Source organism: Chenopodium quinoa, unplaced genomic scaffold (genome assembly GCF_001683475.1).
Source record: "Chenopodium quinoa cultivar QQ74 unplaced genomic scaffold, ASM168347v1, whole genome shotgun sequence".
Lineage (NCBI taxonomy): Eukaryota > Viridiplantae > Streptophyta > Magnoliopsida > Caryophyllales > Amaranthaceae > Chenopodium > Chenopodium quinoa.
In genome coordinates this window covers 2,090,896-2,112,768 of record NW_018742681.1, presented here as the reverse complement: position 1 = coordinate 2,112,768, position 21,873 = coordinate 2,090,896, and the positions used below count along the sequence as shown (strand labels likewise).

The 21,873-nt window shown below is 34.0% G+C and overlaps 2 protein-coding genes and 1 long non-coding RNA gene across 3 annotated transcripts; 2 read left to right on the top strand and 1 right to left on the bottom strand.

Moving 5' to 3' along the window:
• Window positions 1-1,326: 1,326 nt before the first annotated feature.
• LOC110722406 (zinc transporter 1-like) lies at window positions 1,327-4,415 on the top strand. The gene is made up of 3 exons (XM_021901673.1): window positions 1,327-2,592; window positions 3,537-3,686; window positions 3,926-4,415. Exons 1-3 carry the CDS (start codon window positions 1,948-1,950, stop codon window positions 4,229-4,231), a joined length of 1,101 nt encoding a protein of 366 aa, XP_021757365.1. The 5' UTR covers window positions 1,327-1,947; the 3' UTR covers window positions 4,232-4,415.
• A 4,614-nt stretch (window positions 4,416-9,029) lies between these two features.
• LOC110722478 lies at window positions 9,030-9,608 on the bottom strand. The gene has a single exon (XM_021901746.1). It carries the CDS (start codon window positions 9,606-9,608, stop codon window positions 9,030-9,032), a length of 579 nt encoding a protein of 192 aa, XP_021757438.1.
• A 6,844-nt stretch (window positions 9,609-16,452) lies between these two features.
• On the top strand, window positions 16,453-17,373 carry LOC110722405. The gene is made up of 2 exons (XR_002511591.1): window positions 16,453-16,595; window positions 16,790-17,373. It is a non-coding gene; the product is annotated as an uncharacterized LOC110722405 (long non-coding RNA).
• The last annotated feature ends 4,500 nt before the right edge of the window (window positions 17,374-21,873 follow it).

The following is a 21,873-nucleotide window of genomic DNA, read 5'->3' as shown; positions in this document are numbered from 1 at the left end:
TTTTTTTTTTAATTTTTTTTAACCAATTACAAAATGACACATGGCATCTTAACCTATTAAAACCAGTCACCAACAAGTTAGGGACCAATAAAAGAAGATCCCCTATAAAGGTGGGATTATTATCAGCGAACTTGTCAAAGGTGGGATTATTAGAATCAATTTTTCCTTTATTTTATTTATATTACTGATTGTTCGTAAATTTTTGAGAGTATTTAGTTACTATTAAACTTTAGATGACATTGAAATGGGCATGGAGTTTAAGAAATGTTTGAGTGAGGTACTTTCATTGAATTGTTTATTATAATTAATAAAGTGAAATTACTGGAATATTTATACAGTGGAGTTAGTAAAAATGTTTGAGTGGGGGTGAAAGTTATTTTAATATAAATTAAACCTTAAAGTGGTGGGCCATTCTGTAAGATAGAAAAACAATTAAATAATAATGGATCCTTGCCATATTTAGTAATGTGTCAATTATTTAGGAACGACCGAAAAAGGAAAGTGTATCACTTATTTAGGAACGGATGGATTATAATATTATGTGGGGCAAGTGGATGATTAATTTATTTTGATAAAATTATAATGAGGAACACAAAAGCGAAAGAGTAGGGTTTTTTTTTCCTCTAAAAATAGCAAGTGGCGCAAAAAAGAAAAAACAAAAAAAAAAAAAAGGAAAGGGAATTATACTCTTCCAAGGGGGTGTTTGGTTCATCAAATTGGAATGGATTGGTATGTGATCTCATATTATAGAGGTTTGGATTCTAAAATCAATAATAGTCTAAATTTGTTTGGATTTATTGTTAGAATGGATTTTATACTTCATTAATAGAATGAATTGTGAATCTTTGGGGGGAGTGGTGGGTATGGGATTCTAGGGCTATGGGGTAAAGTTAGAACACCTTCGGTATAAAATTCCATTACTAAAAAGCTTAACCAAACAAAAAATAGATGTAATGGATTCTAACTCCATTCCAACCCATTCCAAATAATCCATAATCAAACAACCCCAATAAAGTCGTCTCTGTCTACATGGCGTACTTCTTTTAATTACATTTATTTATTTTTATTATTATTATTATTGTTATGTGTTATTTTACTCCGCCTATATTTATCAAATTTAATTAAAACCTTGTGATGGTCAAAGTATGCCAAATAAATAAAGACGAAAAAAACACTCCCTTCGTTTTTTTAAATGCATCACTTGAGATTTTACACTATCTATAGGTTATCTTTGACTTAATTTTGTAACTAATATGTAATTTAAAATATAATCATGTAATATGTTTTCATTTGGTGTTTAGAGAGCCACAAGGACAGGGGTGAGAATCGATCCCTGGATCTCCTGAAACCGGAAGGAAAGCTCTAACCACTTGAGCTACCTCTCACTCTCATAATCATGTGATATGTTGTTGGAGTTGTTACAACGTCTACTTTTATAATATAATTTTTTAAAAAAATAATTGTTACTAATATGTATTTAAAAATATTGATTGTCTGTTTCAAAAAAAAAAAATTAAAAAATATTGATTGTTATGAAATTATGTTTGGACAAATGTGAAAACTCAAACGATATAAAGGACTAGCAAACAAAGCTATGGATCAAAAAATAACAAAATTTGACATCCCTATAATAATCACCAAATAATGTCGACATTTTCAAGATACTCTTTTATCCATAGTAACTTTTTGATCTTCCCTTTTTCCATCTAACATAATTTAATTTCTTTTATTTTAACTTCCTTTCTTAGTTCTCTCATGAACCATCCAATGTTGTTAAATGAATGTGAATGTCATTCCTTTTCTTCCATAACCCTACCGTTCAAACTCCTATAAAAACCAACCTTCAGCTTCTTTCATAATATATATCTCAAATCATAAGTTCAAAAAAAAAAAAAAAAAAAAAAAAAAAAAAAGAAATCATCTCTTAAAAAAAAAAAAGGAAAAAACATGGCAAAAACAATTTTTTACTATGTGCTTACTATTATGCAACTCCTGCCTGCCATGGTAGCAGCTGAGTGCAGATGCGAAGCTGATGACTTACCCCGCGACGGCAAGTCCTTAACCCTCAAGTTTAAGTTAGGCGCCATAGGAGCAATCCTTGGAGCCGGAGCAATTGGGGTAGGACTTCCTCTACTAGGCAAACGGATATCCGTTTTACGGCCTGAAAACGATATATTCTTCATGATCAAGGCCTTCGCTGCAGGAGTAATCCTCGCTACCGGGTTCATCCACATACTCCCGGAAGCTTTCGAGGGGTTGACGTCTCCTTGTATAGGGGAAACTCCTTGGCAGAAGTTCCCCTTCGCCGCGTTCATCGCGATGGTGGCTTCTATTGGGAGCCTAATGGTGGATTCGTTGGCAACAGGGCATTATAGAAGGGTTCACTTTGGTGGGAAAGATGGTAATAAGGAAGTTTCTATTAATAGTAAAGTGGTGGATGAAGAGAGTAATGGTGCACATGCTGGTCACGTGCATGTTCATACTCATGCTACTCATGGTCATGGTGGTGGTTCTTTAGTTGGTGAAGGTAGTGATGAATTAGGGGAACAATTAAGTAAGCTTGAACTTATTAGGCATCGTGTTACTGCTCAGGTGATAATTTTTATTTTATTTAATACACTTCAATTAGTAATATTTGATTTTTCAATCTTTAAACCGGTTAGTTTTTTTTAAGGATACAATAGTTATTTTATCATATATTTACATACGTATGTATCTATCTATCTCAGTCAATTCTGTTTCTTTTCAAAAATTAGATGAAAACATATTTCAAACCAAGATGTTTAATATACTTTATTATAAGTATAAGAGAAAACGTATTCAATTTTTATTTATATTAGTAAAATATTTGAAACACGAGTGACTGGACTACAAATCTTAGTTTCTTAGCCAGTTTTGTTTCTTCTCAAAATTAGATGAAAGTATATTTCAAACCAAGATGTCTATTATACTTTATTAGAGTATATGAGAAAACGTATTTAATTTTTATTTAGATATTTGAAACACGAGTGACTGGAATACAAACCTTAGTATCTCAGTCAATTTTATTTCATTTCAAAGTTAGATGAAAGCATATTTTAAACTAAAATGTCTACTATACTTTATTATGAGTATAAGAGAAAATGTATTAATTAAATTTTTATTTGTATTAGTAAAATATTTAAAACACGAGTGAGTGGATTACAAATCTTAGTATCTCAAACAAACTTTAAAGGGTCAAAAAGTTGAAGCAAAGGATGTCATATTCTTCTTTACTCCTATATTCTTTAACATTATTAGGTGCCAACTTAAAGGTTACTAATTTATATATCACACCTAACAAGTTTCAACTTTGTTCAAATTATATAAAACTCTTAATCATAATTTTGAATTCAATCATAAAAGTAGTATTATAAAGTTGCTGACAAACATGAATATATACACCCTTCTTTACTTAAGATTTTATCAATAGTATTTATTTTTTGACAATTCAATCATATTCTTCAATAATATTTATACCTAGCAAATTAACTATTATTTGGATGGTTTTTATTCAGGTATTAGAGTTGGGAATTGTGGTCCATTCAGTAATAATAGGCATAACATTGGGAACATCTCAAAGGCTTGATACCATTAAACCTTTAATGGTTGCATTAAGTTTCCATCAATTTTTCGAAGGCATGGGACTTGGTGGCTGCATCACTCAGGTAAACAACTAAACTTGCTTGTTTTGGCATTGTTTTTTATTTTCAGTTTTCAGTTTTTTTTTTTAAAACAAAAAACCAAAAACTGAAAACAAGGAAAAGGTGTATTGTTTCTACTTTTTCTGTTGTCAGTTTTCAATATTATCATAATTTTAATAAATTTGCCTAATATTTGATTCATTATATGATTTTTAAAAAAATTATAGCACTCATAAATTAATGAAATTATCATTTTTTTACAGGCTAAGTTCAAGTCACGAGCTATGGCAACAATGGCACTGTTTTTCTCACTTACAACACCAATTGGTATTGGCATTGGCATTGCAATTGCCGGTGTATACGACGAAAGTAGCCCTCGATCACTAATCATACAGGGGATATTCGAGGCGGCTGCAGCAGGGATACTAATATATATGGCACTTGTTGATCTACTAGCTGCAGACTTCATGAATCCAAGGATGCAGGCAAATACTAGGATTCAATTAGGCTCACATATTTCATTACTTTTAGGGGCTGGTTGTATGTCTGTTTTGGCTAAATGGGCATGATATAGTAACATTTTTAATTTTTTTTTCCCTTTTCTAATTTTGTTAGTAAGAAATTGGTTTAAATTTGTTTAATTCATAATGTTACAATGTTACATAAAAGAGAATGCACAACATTTGCTCCTAAGGAGCAAAGGAACTTATGAGTTATAAGCAAGGTAGAAATGCAATTCATTATTGTTTGTCATTGGTTTGGAATTTTGCAGTAACTTTTTCAAGAAAATCCCACCAAATTCTGTCATACACTTTGCTCACGTTCGTTTGATGGTTATTTTACTTTTGTTTTCCTGATATTAACCAGCAACTCAATGTGCAATCGAAATGTTAATTGCCCTTCTTCCCAAGAAAGAAGAAACCCCTTAAGAAAAGTAAATACGTACTAGCTTTGTAGGGGGTAAGTGGACAAAATTTGCCGAATATTCATAGGCCATTTTTAAAGTTTCTGTCAAACTTTCTAAACCTTCCAATCTTTAGAAAGATGTTCAAACTTGCAAATGATTATTATTCCTTCCAATTTTACAACTTTTTGACTCAAAAAAAACATCAAATGCACATATATAATCAACTTCTCTATTGTACATAATATTTGTGATGAATGAAAGCATTAGTAATAATAATTAGAAACATTATCGGGAATAATGATCGGTATTTCAAATATTAAAACGACTTTTTGATTATTCCAAAATAAATCAACTTTTTACATACATCTACTCAAAGTAAAATCATAGGTACTGTATTTAATAACCAAACCCCTGTCATATTGTTATTGGTTAGCATTTCCTATTTTAATTTTTACCTTTTATAAAAAAAATCCGCAACTTTTCTGTATGGCTGGGGTTACTTGTAGGGGTTAATTATTCAGGGATTACTTGTATGAGTTACTTACTTAGGGGTTACTTGTAGGGTTTACTTACTCATTGGTTACTTATTCAAAGGTTACTTGTAGAGGTTACTTACTCAATCGATTAGCTCGTTTTTAGTGTGAGAGTAACCCCTAAGCGATCGAGATTATAAGTGTTACTAATTTAAGTAACCCGACCATACGAATTACTTATATGGTCGGGTTACTTATAGGGGTAACTCGAGATTATAAGCGATCGAGTAACTCTTAAATTACTTGTAGGGGTTACTTTACTAAAAGAGTGTAAACGATTGCCTTTCTCATTGATTCTGCCAGCATATATACAGTAGTATATCAACAATCTAAGCCTATAAACTTGGAGCTAATAAAGGAAGAATAACAACAAGATAATCTCCATAACAAATTAGGAGATAAATACAAGATACAATATTTACAATAATAACAGAATATATATTAAGCATATATTCTAATACTCTCCCGCGGTCGAAACGGGAGAATCACGAATGCTGAGACTGGCTCTGAAATCTTCAAATAATACACGAGGCAAACCCTTCGTGAAGATATCTGCAATCTGATATTGAGAAGAAACATGCATAACCCGAACCTCGCCTTTAGCGACCTTCTCTCTGACAAAATGAATATCAATCTCAATATGTTTAGTATGTTGATGTTGTACCGGATTCCCTAATAAATAGATGGCACCCACATTGTCACAATAAACCAGAGTAGCTTTAGTAATAGGAAAAAGCAGTTCAAGTAACAAATTCCAAATCCAACAAGAATCCGAAACAACATTAGCTACCCCGCGATACTCCGCCTCAGCACTAGAACAGGACAATGTTGGTTGTCGTTTAGACGACCAAGAGACCAAGTTGTCACCTAAATAGACACAATAACCGGAAGTAGAGCATCTAGTATCTAGGCAGCCGCCCCAATCTGCGTCAGTATAGGAAACAAGCTTGTTAAGAGAGGATTTATACAACTGAAGTCCATAGGATAATGTACCCTGTAAGTAGCGCAGAATGCGCTTAAGAGCAACCATATGTACATACTTGGGATCATGCATATGCAGACAGACCTGTTGAACAGCATAAGAAATGTCAGGCCTGGTAAAAGATACTGTAATGCACCGGCCAGACTACAGTACTTCGTAGGATCCGCAAATGGTGAATCTTGTGAAGCACTAATTTTCGGTTTGGTTATCAACAGGAGTCGCGCATGGGCTGCAGTTGGCCATGCTAGCATTTTCAATGATTTCTGTACCATACTATTTCTGGGACAGAAACATACCCTCAGCATTGCAGGACACAACAATCCCCAAAAAGAAACTCAGAGGACCTAAGTCCTTCATGGCAAATTCGGCACCCAGGAAAGTCAAGAAGTGCTGTTTCAGCTTATCAGAAGAAGTATAAGAATAATGTCATCAACATACAACAATATATATGCCATATTGGATCCCTGATTGTAGATAAATAGAGAGTTATCGGATTTACTGTGAGTAAACCCAACAGAGGCAACGAAATCTGCAAATCGCTGATACCAGGCCCGAGGAGCCTGTTTAAGGCTATATAGAGACTTCTTCAATAAACAAACATGATCAGGGGACTTTTGTCACGGAAATCCAAGGGTTGCTGCATATAAACTATTTCATTGAGATAACCGTGTAAAAAAGCATTCTTGACATCTAACTAGTGAATAGACCAAGATTTGGAGATAGCAATGCTGAGAACTATACGGATAGTAGCCGGTTTGACAACCGGACTAAAGGTCTCATCACAATCAATACCTTGCTGCTGCGTTTTCTCATCACCTACAAAACGGGCTTTATGCCTCTCAAAAGAACCGTTAGATTTACGTTTATGACGAAAAATCCACATAGACCTAATGACATTCACATCCTTTGTCCTAGGTACTAATTCCCATGTTTTTATTAGCAATAAGAGCATTAAATTCGTCCAACATTTCATTTTTCCAATTGGGGTCGCGAATAGCACTAATCGGGTCCTTTGGTAATGGGGATATATTAGTGGTAGTCATGGCCGAAAAATTGAAAAAATATTTTGGATTTGGTTTGGTTATACTGTGTTTAGCTATTGTGGTCATATTATGGGAATTGGTGTTTGAAGGTGAGGAAGGGAGGGATGTAGGCTGGTCTGACAGTATGGTGTGGGTTTGTTGAATTTAAGGCCCAATTCGCACAATAGAGGAAGAGTGTGGCGAACTGGGCTGATTAGCTGGGTAAGAGAGAGTGACAGTACCTGGAGTGGTCTGGGAGAGAGGCCTAGCAGAGGAAGGCCCAGCAGAAGTGTGTGCGCTGCGAGAGGGTGTAGTGTGTGTAGGGTGAGGGTGAGAAAGCGAGGGCCCAGGAGAAGTAATGGTTGGGCCAATGGTGGAGGGCCCAGACCGAGAAGGAGGAGATGGAGAGGACAAAATGTAATTGTGTAATTGATTAGTTTCTGGAGGAGTGTCGAAAACATTATAAGTGTCTGTGTGAGTTCTGTGGAGCTTCGAAAAGGGAAATTCGGACTCAACAAATCTCACGTGACCACATATATATTTTTCCATTAGACATATTATAACATTTTGAACATCTATAATTAGGAGCGGGACCAAGATAGACACAAGGGATGGACCGTTCTTGCAATTTGTTAATAGAGGTAGATGGAAAGAGAGGGAAACATAGGCAACCGAAGACACGTAATTCCGAGTAAATGGGATCACATTGATATAGAATCTAAGTGGGAGATTTAAAACCTAGAACTTTTGTGGGAAGAATGTTTAGGAGATAGGTTGCCATGTCTAATGAGTGATGCCAAAAGGATAGAGGCAATGACGCATGAGCAAGAAGGGTCCGGATAATGTTATTTATTGATTTAATGTGGCGTTCGGCTTTTCCATTTTGTGGTGATGTATGAGGACACAAGAGACAAAAAAGCATGCCATGAGTATTAAAAAATTCTTGTAGAGTGCCATTAACATATTCTGTGCCATTGTCACATTGAAATATTTTAATATTATGAGTAAATTGTGTACAAATCATATTTTGAAATGATTGGAAAATGTGTTTGACTTGTGATTTTTTTGTAATAGGAAATGTCCACAAAAATTTACTGTAATTATCAAGGAAAAAAACATAGTAACAATGACCAGAAGTACTCATGACGGGGAAGTCCAGAGATCACTATGAATAATATCAAAAGGAGAAGCAGTTTGTGACATAGAATCATAAAAAGGTAACTTTGAAAGTCTACCCAGTGGACAGGAAGAACAAAAAATTTTATAAGTCTTGTTACAATCAATAAAATTATTGTTCTTAAGAGAACTAAAAACAGCTTCACCGGGATGACCTAGTTGGTTGTGCCAAACATCAGAGGTAATGGAAGTGAAGGCTGAATTATTGACTGGAGTAGAGGCTTGATTTACAGAGAAAAGAGGATAAAGATCACTGGTACTGTCACATCTCACTAGTATGGTTCCTGTCTGTAAGTCATTGATAGAAAAACCAAGCGGGTCAAATTCAATGGAGACGGAATTGTCTTTGGTAAATTTTCGGACAAATATTAAATTTTTAATCAATTTAGGAGCATGTAAAACATTATTTAGGTGAAATGGGAGGTAGGGTCAGGGTAAAATAGAACTACCATGACCAACAATTGGAACGAGATGACCACTACCAACAACAATGTTATTATTAATGCTCGAATTGAAATAGGAATTAAATATACCTGGGTCCGAAGTCATGTGAGATGCAGCACCGGTATCTATGTAAAAGTTTCCATCCGGTTGAGAGTGGGAAAGAGCACTCATCGCTGCCTCAATATCCGTGGGAGTGTAGCTGCCAAACTGACTGGGAGCAGTGGCTGTGTAAGCCTGAGGACGAGATCCCAAGATTCCAGGCCTAGCAGGGCGAGGCCCAGAAGACTGAACTGGGCGAGGAGTCTAGGAGGCTGAAGGATATGGGCAAGGAGGAGGGGTGGACCATTGAGAAAGCCATGAAGCCCAACTGGCCCACGGAGAGTGTTGCCAATTAAAAGGGGCTTGGCTTTGTGGGTGGGCCGTGTGTCCATTAGTTGGCTTCCTTCCAAAAGCTTTATTGCCCTTCTTCTGTTTGTTACTGCGTAAAGGAGGACGAGATGAAGAAGCAGAGCTCAAATCAGAGGTAGTGTTACCGGAAGAAGCAACAAGAGCCGTCGGAGCACCCGAATTTGCTTCCTTCGCCAGACGGTTTTTGATTGTTCTTTCGGCGAGTTTAAGTCTGGAACGACAACTTTCAAAAGAGGGTAAAGGCTCCTGATTTTGAATGATGTCCACCATTTCGGCGTAAGCTTCCGGGAGCGCGGCAGTGAGTTTGAGAACCAGTCTGCTATTGGAGAGAGGAGCATCAACATCAGCAAGGCGATCGCCGAAGGATTTGATGTGATTACAGTAGCTATCAATGGATGAAAAATTACCGAAATTGAGATCAGCAAGTTCTTCTTTAAGGTGAGTTGCTCGAGCAGCTTTATTGTCTTGAAACATTGATTCCAAACGAGCTCACGCCCCTTGAGCAATGTCATCCTTGAGTAGGGTAACCTGTAAAAGATCTGTGGAAATAGTCCCATAAATCCACTAGAGAACCGCAGCGTCAAGACGCGTCCAAAGAGCAGGTCCGCGGATTTGGATGCGGCATAGGCGGCGATTTCCTTGTTCTCCGTAGGAGGAATGATATGGTGATGTAAATCATGGACCCTAACAAGAACCTTGATTAAGGCCGCCCAAGAGTGATACAGGCCATGCTCCGTATCCAATGTAATCGGAATAAAGGACTTGACATTGGTAATTGTAAGAGCAGGGTGGAACTTTTGGGTGGTGGATTCGGCCATGGAGAAGAAGCAGCGGAAGAAAGAGACGAGATAGAGAGAGAGAGAGAGAGAGAGAGAGAGAGGAAATTGTTAGGGATTTTAGGATCGAAATTAGGTTGATACCATGAAAGAGTGTAAACGGGTGCTTTTCTCATTGATTCTGCCAGCATATATTTACAGTAGTATATCAACAATCTAAGCCTATAAACTAGGAGCTAATAAAGGAAGAATAAAAACAAGATAATCTCCATAACAAATTAGGAGATAAATACAATATTTACAATAATAACAGAATATATATTAAGCATATATTCTAATATTTACTCTCAAAAACAACATTGTTGGTCTTGCCAATATTTTCGCTCATCAACTTTACACAATCCATAACATAATAAAGTAAACTTCCACGTAGCAAATAAAAAGGGATGGAGGGAGCATTTAACTCAGGATCCCTGGGCGTGTTTCCTATAGCTCATAAGTTGTCAATCTTGGTAATAAGCTAGGAAGGGTAGAGGCAGGTATGGCATGGTCCAACAGGCCAGTATTTACCCTAGTCAACATTGAGCGTGATGGGCTTGGCCTGTGCTTGCCATGGTTTTTCTTTTAACATTAGCCACAGCTGTCTGCAGCATGAATACTACGAAAAAAATTCAACATACGAAGTAGCACAACCCAACACGGCGGTTGTTCCATGCCTGTAAAACACTACATGAGGCACAACCCACTGATACTAAAAAATGGCTAATAATCTTTAATCCCTTAATTATTTGTTTTTTTTTTAATTTAGATTTGAAGCAAAGTTCTCGTCTGTAACATGAATCTTAGTATCAGACACAAAAATTAACTTTTCTTCTTCTTCATCTTCTTCTGCTTGATCGCCTTAATCCATAAGTGGAGTCGGCTACATGAACCAACATGAGAACTTCCTAGGAGGTCACCCATCCCAATACTACTCTCAATCATTGTGGCTCATGTCAAGCAATGTGACAAAATTAACTTATGAAATTAAGTAATTTAACTATAACCTACCTCCTTAAGAGATGATAGGGTTGTTGCCCCTTCCAAAAGAACAGTCAATTTTAAAAAGAAATACACCGCAAAAGTCACAGGCATATATGATGGTTACTAATTTTCCTTGTAATAGCACCACCATTATTATTACGTTTTCTAGCTTTGTAGGTACTTTACTACTTTAGTTGATAATTTTATATGGTATTCTTTTCAGAACTAAACACCTCAAAGTTTTAAGAACCCTTAATTAAAATAAATAAATGTATGAGATGAGATTCTCACCTTTGAAATACTGGTTCACTTGGCTTCAGAGTCTGAAGAATCCACTTATATTGTTTTCTTCAGTTGTCTTCCGCCGTTCAATTAGTATGCTTTGACTACAACCTTTCTATTTGTGACAAAGCTGTATTGTATACAGAAATTCCTGAATCTTTTCCGAAGATGAATTCTATAGACAGTGAACGAGGAAAAATGCGGTTAAATGGATAACTCAACCCTTTTGCTTCCACAAAGCTCTTCTAAGTTTCTGAGATGACAAATAACAGAAAACAAATAGAAAATATCAGAATTTTTAAGTTGGACAGAATTTCAAAGATTTTATTGTACGATAAACATTCATATCATTTATGAAACATCCTGAGATTAAAAGGATACCGACATACTGTAAGCTTTGGTTGTGCCCTCAAATCCCCAACGAATAGTTCATTGCTCTTGGTGGAAGACGTGTAAATGAGCTGAATTGTTACGAATTAGCAAGAGAACCGAAACATTCAATATAAAATCAGTTTCTGGCAATCAATCCTTACCAAGGCAGAGAGCACTAACAGCTTAAATAATACCAGTAAAGCAGTTAAAGACACTGTTTAAACAAGAAATTTGCAGGTTTGAAATGTACGAAACCATTTCAAGTGTACTTGCAATATGAAAGAAAGTCTAAATAGAAGTTCATATATCAAAGCTAAGAAATCCTAAACATCAAAGTGGTGATTTAGACAATAAAAACAGATCTACTTAGGTTAATTCAGCCAACTCCATCTGCATGTGTAATGGATCATACATGTAGGCAGAGGCGAAGCCAGAATTTTAAAGCTATAGGGGCCGATTAACACTTTAATAAAAAAATTAATGTGAAAATAGTTTGATACTTTAATTGTAAGAAAAAAAAATCATTGAATCTTTTTTAATCCATGCATTCTACTTAAGAAAATTTTCTATGGGATATCCTACATATCACAATTATCAAAATAATAACATACATATCAATTTTGATGATATACAAACACTTCCTCTATTCTTCTTGCATATATTCCTAGTTTTATTAAGGCAAGCTTCATAATATATTTCATTAACCATTAGTATATCTAATTTAGTCTTTGTAAACATTACAAAAAAAATTATTTACGAATTATTAATAAATTGAGATGAATCTAATCAGATCATTTTTAATTATATATTATCTTATTTATAAATAGCAAACAACAAACAAAGTAGCTTAGGTGAATAAGGGGAAAAAAATTAAATGGATCATCTAAGAAAGTTTAGTAATGAGTAAACTAATGCTAGTATTTAATCCTTAAACCTTAGCAATTAACATTATAAAGAAGAATTTCACACATTATTATAAAAAATTGAGAAAAAAAATTACTGATTCAGTAGTGAAACAAATCAACAATGTCGAGTCCATCAGTAATTGGGGTTTCAAAAAAAAAGTACTAGTCTTTGTCACTAAGGGGCTTGATCCTAAGATCTAAATCTAAAACCCCAATCAATGGATTTAAACCACTGCGGCAAGCGTTGAGTACAGCTATATGTCTAACAAGAATACTATTTATTCTAATAATTTATAGGGGCCAGCAGTTAAAATAATAGGCCACGAAATTGGGGCATGGGGGCCGGGCCTCCACCCGCCCCCCATGTAGCTTCGCCCTTGCATGTAGGTTTAATTAAGCGAAAAAAAAAGGGGTGAACACTTAGTCGTATTCTTTCAATATATTACTAATTAGAATCTCGTATTCTTTCAAATTATTACAATTTAGAATCATTCCTTAAGAACAACTTCAATCCTTAATTCACTCAGAATCAGGTTTTGAGGGATACGAGTCAAATAAGAAGCACATAATATCAGAATTATACAGATCATTTCTCAAATTCAAACAAAGGAAATAATCATGGGTAGTAGTTATAGACTGATAACATCTTAACAATACTCATTAAGACCAAGAAGCTACATCCTAAGTATCATAATCCTACAGCGCAAAGGAAAAGAAAGCCTTTGAGCCAAAGCACATACAAGAAAAAAATATTTCACAAAATCCTAAAGATACGCTCAAATAAAAGAAAAACTTATTTAAAACAGTTACTTGAAGTAATAAATCAGCACCTTAATGCAAGGCTTAGACTAAGAAAAAAGAGGTTCTGAAACTATTACTGAGCTATATCATCTCAACATGCATTGAACCGGTAAAGGCATTTGTACGAAATTCAACATAATCTCAACTAATTAATTTCTTCCATGGTTATGATTATTGTTATAAACAGTTGTTCAGTGCCTATCTGATCTGTTCAAGATTCTCCTTCTGATCTTACCATATAGTTCAGCTTCAAACACACAAGCGGAATGAGTCATGCTTCCAATGGTTGAATAGCTGAAGCTTGAAACCCTGTAATGATATTCCGAAACCCCACCCCTGGCCTGTAATAATATAATTTTGTCTGAGAAACTAGAAACTCACTCTCTTCTCGATGACTGTAATTTGCTAGACTCGAATGCTAGCTGGGCAACTCTTGTAACAAACTCTGTTTTAATTTAATTTAGCATTCCTTTCTACCAACAACAACAACAACAACAACAAAGCCTTAGTCCCAAAATGATTTGGAATCGGCTAACATGAATCGTCATAAGTTATTGTACGATATAAAGAAACAGACATAACAAAAACATCATTTAAAAGAGTTTGAAAAAAGGTAATATAGAATAGCTGAAGCTTCAGAATCAAATGAAATATTGCCAAGCTATTGCCCTGTGAAACTGACCAAGCATTTGATCATCAAAGTTATCATCTAGAAACGGATGGAAGAAATCTCTCTTAATGCCCTCCAAATACTCGGCATCAAGCACCATCTACCACAATGGCACCTAATTACATAGTATAAGCTCATATAAGATCTGTAAAATTGATGGAAGTAAAAAATTCTATCATAATTTCTACTACATGAAGCCAAAGGTTTAGAGTTTGTGTGACTTTGCTTGCCCAGTGCTTATATTGTTAATTCTGTCTGCAACTCTGCAGTTGACAGCTTCACAAACCAGCTGAGCATAACAGGTCTAATCCTTCCATACATTATGATTTCCATCTCTTTTAAACACGCAGATTAGCATGGATAAGCATTTGCAAAAGCAATGCACAACTTACATCCTTACAACATTTTCGGATGAATAGAGCGGTATTGATGAATTCTAGATGTTATCTCATCTTTTCAACATCCAGATAAGCATGTACAAGCATTTTCCTAAACAATGCAAGACAACTTAGATTTGCAATCCCTACCAAGTCTTCGTTACAGGAATTCCAATAGCTCCGTAAGGGGTTTGTGAAGAATTCTACATGTCCAAATTCATTCTCATCCATAAACTAAACCTCATTTTGGAAAATCACCTTTTTCTTAAAGGACTTGATTCTTATGTGTGTAGCCTCATCCTGGTATTAAAACTAATGCTTTGGGAAAGCAAACACAGATTCTTTCTTATTTCTCAATCCCATTGGTGTACTGTATGACATGCCCCAATATCCACTATCAACATGATGTTGAGCTATAGCTAAGCATGCACATCATGTTTCCTCACCTTTCAACATTTAAATTATTCATATTACTCAAAGAACATGTCAATGTTCGGTCTTCTTTGCAAATAATTTGTGAGCAGCAGCACATTCTGCATCAAGTTTTTCCTTCTTCACCAAACAATTACCCCAAACTGATTCTCCCTGCATTTCAGTAGCACATTCCCAAAAGCAAAATTCATGCTCTCTTGACAACCATATCATTCCATCTGCTATACTTGCCAGCCATGTTTTTCACCTCCCTCAACAAAAGAAGCAACTTATTCTCTTTTCATCATTCCAGTAGTCCTGTAGCCATGCTCTCTAATTTTATTTACTACTCTGTATATATTCTGTGTATGCCTCGATTGGTGGGCAGCTTAAGCTCCACAAAGACCATTTCCTCACACAAAATTAATCTTATCTCTAAACTTGAACAGCTTATACATCTCTTACTACATCTTTTCCCTGATCATGAGTTTTCCCCAAAAGTGAGGGCAGGAAAACATGTCATCCTCATTCTCCCTTATAAATTAAATAGTTCTGCAGCATAGCCTTGTCAATTTAATGAAGAACCAAATTACGATACTACACCAGTATCTATCATTGTCAGCAGGACCTTCCCCACAAGAAAATAGGTCTAACTCCTGGTAAAGATGGCAAAGAGAAGGGAAAAAAAAAACAACAGGTTTGATGTCATCTGCTTAATCAATAAGACCTTTCGGCCATGGCATCCTTAGAGTAATAGAAAGCACCCTGTGGCAGATAACATGTACATGTCTAGAATTCTATTGAGCTTTCCTTCGCACATAGTATAACAGTATTTGGTATCAATAAACTTACTATAAAAGGCCATACATCATTCTCTGTTGCAATAATGACCCCGTTTCCTGCTACTCATCTAGATTTTCTCTATCAACTGCTATAAATACTCAAAGAATTAACTTGATAGCAGCTGAACCTTATCAATTTCCCAAAAGCTAGTACTAGCTAAATAAAGATAAAGTTTTCCCTTCAAGAAAAGAAGTAACAAAGACGAGAAAAGACAAAAAACAAAGGATGTGAGAAACAGGCGAGTGAAAAATGTGTCTAGGACCTGCTGCCACCTGTTAGCAATCGTATAATGATTAATCTGATATACAACAGGAATGTAGGCAAACTAACAAGGGTTATCTGTTAACCCAGAACCTAAGAAATTAATAAGGGAAATCTGTTCCTATAAATATATATATATATATATATATATATATATATATATATATATATATATTATACGTTCATGACTTTCTTTCTCCTCAAACTCAAAAAAAACTCTAACGGGCTATTTGGTAAGTGGGATTATGGGGTTGGGAATGGGAATAATAATCCTTAATCTTTATAAACCCATGTTTGGTTGGTGGGAATTATGATATAAAATGGGAATGGGATTGGGAATAATTAGCTTGTATTCCCTACATTTTATTACTTGGGGGGCAGGTAATATTTTAGGGGGAATTCACTGAATTGTTAAAAAGACAATACTACCCCCTCTTTTGTGACATATATTGACACTTTTTTAATATGCAAAGGGTAATCTTGTAAAGTATGCTTTTAATCCCTTTATTATTCCCACGTACCAAACATAGGATTTAAAATTTCTCAATCTTATTTCCAAAATATGTCAAATAAGGGATTGGGATTATTTCATGAATTCCCACCTATTAATTCCCATTCCCACTCCCACCCTATATTCCCCAAATTCCCATTCCCATTTGCCAAACGCCCCGTAACTTTCTCTCTCCTCAAACTCCCAAAAATCTCCATAGAAGTTGCAATTTGAAGGATTTTCAAATCAGGTATGTTTTTTTTATTCGATTTTGTTCAAATTTTTCATGAAATTCAAGTAAATTTCGCGATTTTTTGATTTAATTTTTGCGATTTTTCGATTTGATTTTTGCGATTTTTGTGATTTGATTTTTGCGAATTTTCTGATTTGTTTTTCATGAATTTCGCATGAGTTCAAGTCGATTTTTTTATTTTCATTTTTCAGCGATTTTAGGGTTCAAAAGATTTTAAGGCTGGAACTTTCAGCGGATTTAGGGTTCGTAGGGTTCAAATTTCAGCGATTTTAGTGTTCGAATTTCAGCGATATTAGGTAATTTAAGCGCTACTCTTGATTATTTATTGTTTGATTTATTTATTTATTTTTGGTTTTTTGGCGTCATTTTAGTAGTTTTTTTCGATTATTTTGCTAATACAAATTTGTATAGAAGGATTTACAATTACTCGTACAGAGGAGTTAATTCTACAATATTGAATGCAAGCAAAAAGTCAGAAGTCACATCATATAAATTTGAAAGTTGTTTTGCAGTTCGATACAATAAGCTTTGGTTAACAATTTTCGATTATTTTGCTACCTCTGTATTCAATTTCTTTTATTGAATAGTCTGTAATTTTTGCTACCTCTGTAATTTTTTGCTTCATTTATCAGTTTTATTGCGATTTTTTTTTTCAGTTTTTGATGATTTATTGTATTTCTGTGCAAAATGTGATTTGTCTATTATGTTTTTGCACCTAATTATGTAACTTCAGAATTTCTAAATGAATTAATTCACCTATGTGAGTTGTAAATTAGCTTAGCATGTTCTAAACTCTTTTTCATCATGTTCTAGACTCTTTTTCAGCATGTTCTAAGTAAGTGATACCTCTTGTTGTGTTCTTAATTGTTAGTGATATCATTTTTCATGGATCTATTGGGTGGTTGGTCGGCGCTACTCTTGATTATACTCTTAATTTTTCAACGAAATTGTATCTCATAATGTTTGTAGTTGGTAGAGAAAAATATATATCCTATTGTTGCTTTCCACCTTCTGTTTTGGTTTTCTGAAGTATAGGTCCTGACATTGACAAGTTTGATTATTTGAACTATTCAGGATGTGGGTGTAGTGCTTAATCTTATGTACATGATCTTGTGGGTGTATCCTAGGCTAGAGCTATGCAGCTATGCTCTCTGTATGTCGATTGCATTGTTGAGGCTCTCATGACATCTCCTTTATTTAGAAAAAAATTTAGAACATACGAAGACAAGTTTTAAAAATAGGCACAACAATAAATTTAGAACATAGGCTTAACAACTTTTGAACATAGGAATAAAAATTTAGATCATAGGAAAAAAAAATTAGAACATAGGCATAAAAACTTTATAGGAAAAAATTTAGAACATAAGCAAAACAAATTTAGAATAGAGGCTTAAAAACTTTAGGTCATAGGAATAAAAATTTAGAACATAGGCTTAAAAAATTTAGAATATAAGCTTTAAAACTTTAGAACATAGGAATAAAAATTTCCAACATAGGAAGAAATTTAGAACATAGGCTTAAAAATTTAGAACATAGGGAAAATATTTAAAACATAGAAAAGAAATTTAGAACACAGGCAAAATTAATTTAGAACATAGAGAAAAAATTTAGAAGATATGCATAAACACTTTAGAACATAGGAATAAAATTTAGGACATACAAAATAATTGGAACATTGGAAAAAAATTTAGAATATAAGCAGAATAAAGTTAGAACATAAGAAAACAAATTTTGAACATAGGCAGAAAATGTTTAGAACATAAGAAAAATATCTAGAACATAATAAAAAATATTTAGAACATAGACATATACATTTAAAACATAGAAGAAAAGATTTAGAACATAGAATTTAAAAAAAAAACTTTAGAACATAAGCAAAAACCTATTAGCTCAATTGGTAGAGCACTATGCACATGCATAGGGGATGTAGGTTCGATTCCTGCATAGATTATCTCTAAAAATAACTATAAAAAAAATAAAAAAAAAAAAAAAAAAAAAAAACGTCAACAGTAAACCATATTATCTCCAAATAGGCAAATAGCACTAAGGTATACGAGCAATAAATGGTTAATGACTACAGAAACTATGTTACAAAGAAACTCTCATACAAGTACTTAACTCTCATACAAGCTCGTCTCAGCATCATACAAACAAACCTACGTGGGAGTTGAACCCACATCTTTTGTGTATTTGCACAATGCTCTACCCGTTGAGCTAGTAGGCTAATGTTATAAACATTTGAATGTAAACCTTAACTTTCCCTACACTAAACTTCCTCCTCAGCACAACTCAAACAATACTTATTCAAAATTATGTTACACACTCACACAAAAACCATTAAATTTCAATTTGCCATACAAACTTTACAACATAGCAGTGATACACATTAGTTACAGGGAATAAATTTTCACTATATCCTTACTTTTTCTTGTACCTGTCTTGTGAGCCATAGCACCAAACCATCTGTAAGAGCTCTAATTTTTCCAAACAGATTCAAATATGCAATTTCCTTCAAGCTAAAAGAAGAATTCCAGCAAGTTTCACTTAAGTGCTCTAGAAATCATCTAACTGAGAAAGTTCCATAACACATAAAGGAGTATTTAAGCCAAAAAAATATGTGTTGGAAGTTAAACAATAAACCAAGGTGCCCAAAGCACAAAAGTTTGGCCTATAGCAATTCTTAGAGATGGTTATGGGCTGATGTCTTAACCACCTGCAGGTCAAACCACTATTTGATACGAGTAGGAATTAAACAACGAAAAGGAAAGTTCCAATGTCTATTTCCCTCATCAGCCTTTCAGGTCATGGCACTCAAATTTGGTATCCCCAACATCCTTGTGGTGGAGTCAAATCAGTATTTAACAGAGGGCATTAATAGTTGTCACTAAGACTAGCACACAACCTCCTACATAAGTTGAGCTTCTAAGACAAGAAATTGAAAATACATGAACATTTATGGGATCATGAAACTGGAAAATAAATTGTGTGAAAAAGAGTCGAAAAAGACTCCATAAACATAAAATTGAACCGCAGAGGGGAAAAAAAGAAGCATACACATTAGGCAGTAAAGAAGGATCTCAGCTTCTTCCATCAAACTCTTTTAATGTGATGAAACAAATACCAACTTTCTCTCCAGCAAGAAACACATACATAATTCATAGTATATAGCTATTGATGATCTTTAATGTATTCAATTTCTGTACCACTTATCTATTCAAGTACTAGCATCAATTCCTCTACAATCAGCACAAGCACCACACAGGTAAATTTGATTACAATAGCACGAACAAGAACTTGATTAGGCTTAAGATCAGGAACATCAACATTGTCACGAAGCTCAAGAAATTGAGGACCGCCAAAATGAGGCGAAAGCACTGCTTTACATCTAGTCACAATAAGCGCAATTACAATATCAAAATAATCGCAATAATCAATAACAGTAAGTATTATTAGTGTATAACCATAACACTAATTGACAAAAATAAGTCTGTAAAGGTCCTTAATATCAAAATTTGACTTGAAAATTGAAGAATCGAATTGAAAGTGCAGGTAATAAAATCGTACAAAAAAAATTGAACCAAGATCGCAAGATCAAAATTCGCACAGAAATCGCATAAATCGCACATAAATCGACCAAAAAACGCTCAGAATTCGCATAAATTTGATCAAAAAATCGCATAAATCGGTCAAAAAATGTGCTAAAAAATTCGCTCAGAAATTCGATCAAATTAATCACTAAGATTTTGCTTAATTAATAGCTCAAAAAATTGAGTAAAATCGCTAAAAAAACATTGAGAAAAATCACATAAAAATGCTCGAAAAAACCGCAACAAAAATTATGAGAATCGAAAAAAATGAATAGAAAGAATTGAATCATAAGAATTGAACAACAAACCTTATTTCTTGAAATAAACCCTAATTTCTTGAAGGAATTTGCACCCAAAAGTATGAGAGAAGAGAGAGTTGTATGATGATAGAGAAAGGAAGGGCAATGAAACGTGAATGAGGACAAATAAAGGAGAAAGTGCAGCTAAAATTACTAAAATGTCATTATTAACCAAATTATTTTGAGCGGTCAGATCAAATCTAATTCCACGGTCCAAATTGGTTCTTACATATAATGGATTCTTATATGAGTCTTCCTATATATATATATATATATATATATATATAGAGAGAGAGAGAGAGAGAGAGAGAGAGAGTCGGGATCCTGTGAGAACCACCCTTTATGTGAGAACACTATTATATATGAGAACTCATCACAACCATTAGATATTATAAGATCCAACTGTTGAGATTATTCAACTAGTAATGACAATAATGTAATTTTAAAAACAAAAACATCAGCCCCAATTACGTATAATTTGTATACTCCTCTTTCTCTCTCTACAAAACTTGAAGGTGGTTTCAATGGAGACAACTAAAGATCGATTATTTCTCTCTCCTCTTGTTCACTGTTGCAGAATTTCAATTGGTACTTTTCAGATTTTTCTTAATTTAATTTCAATTTTGATAATTTCAATTGAATTCTCAATCTTCTTGTTCTGATTTTTGTAATTTTGATGATTTCAAATCATCTCGTTCGAATTTTGATGAATTCAAATCAACTTGTTCTAATTTTGATAAATTTAAATAATCTTGTTCGAATTTCTCTTAATTTGATTTTAATTTGTCCCAAAATAGTATTTTCGTCATAATTTACAAATTTGATTTTCTAATTTTCGATTTTTGTATTATGAAATTTTACGAATTTGATAGCTCTTAATTTTGGTTATTCGAATTTAACATTCTAAGTTTTACTAGATTTTTTTAGTTTAGTGTTTCCAATTTAGGATTTTCGTATTGCATGAGCAAACAGGATTAAAATGAGCAAACAAAATTTAAAATGAGCAAATACAATTCCGTTCAATTTTTGTCAGATTTCAGCAGCAACAAGAATCAACAAGCTTCATAGATTATACAGGTAAACAATCAACAAAAGTTATGTTAGTTTTTTCCGAATATAATTTTCTTAATTTTTGTCAGTATTTTGAATTTACGCAGTGTTGTTGTTTATCATTATCTTGTTTGTGTTGACGGAATCCTTTTACTTAGTTGATTAATTTTTGTTATGAATTCTGTAATCGTGTTGCAATTAAAACTTGGTTTATAATGGGTTATTGGTGCATTTTTATGATAATTATGAATATCCTGATAATGCATACAAGGTGTTTGATAAAATGCTTGTTAGAAATCTTGTGACTTAGTACTCTATTATCAATGAGTTTGTTTTGAA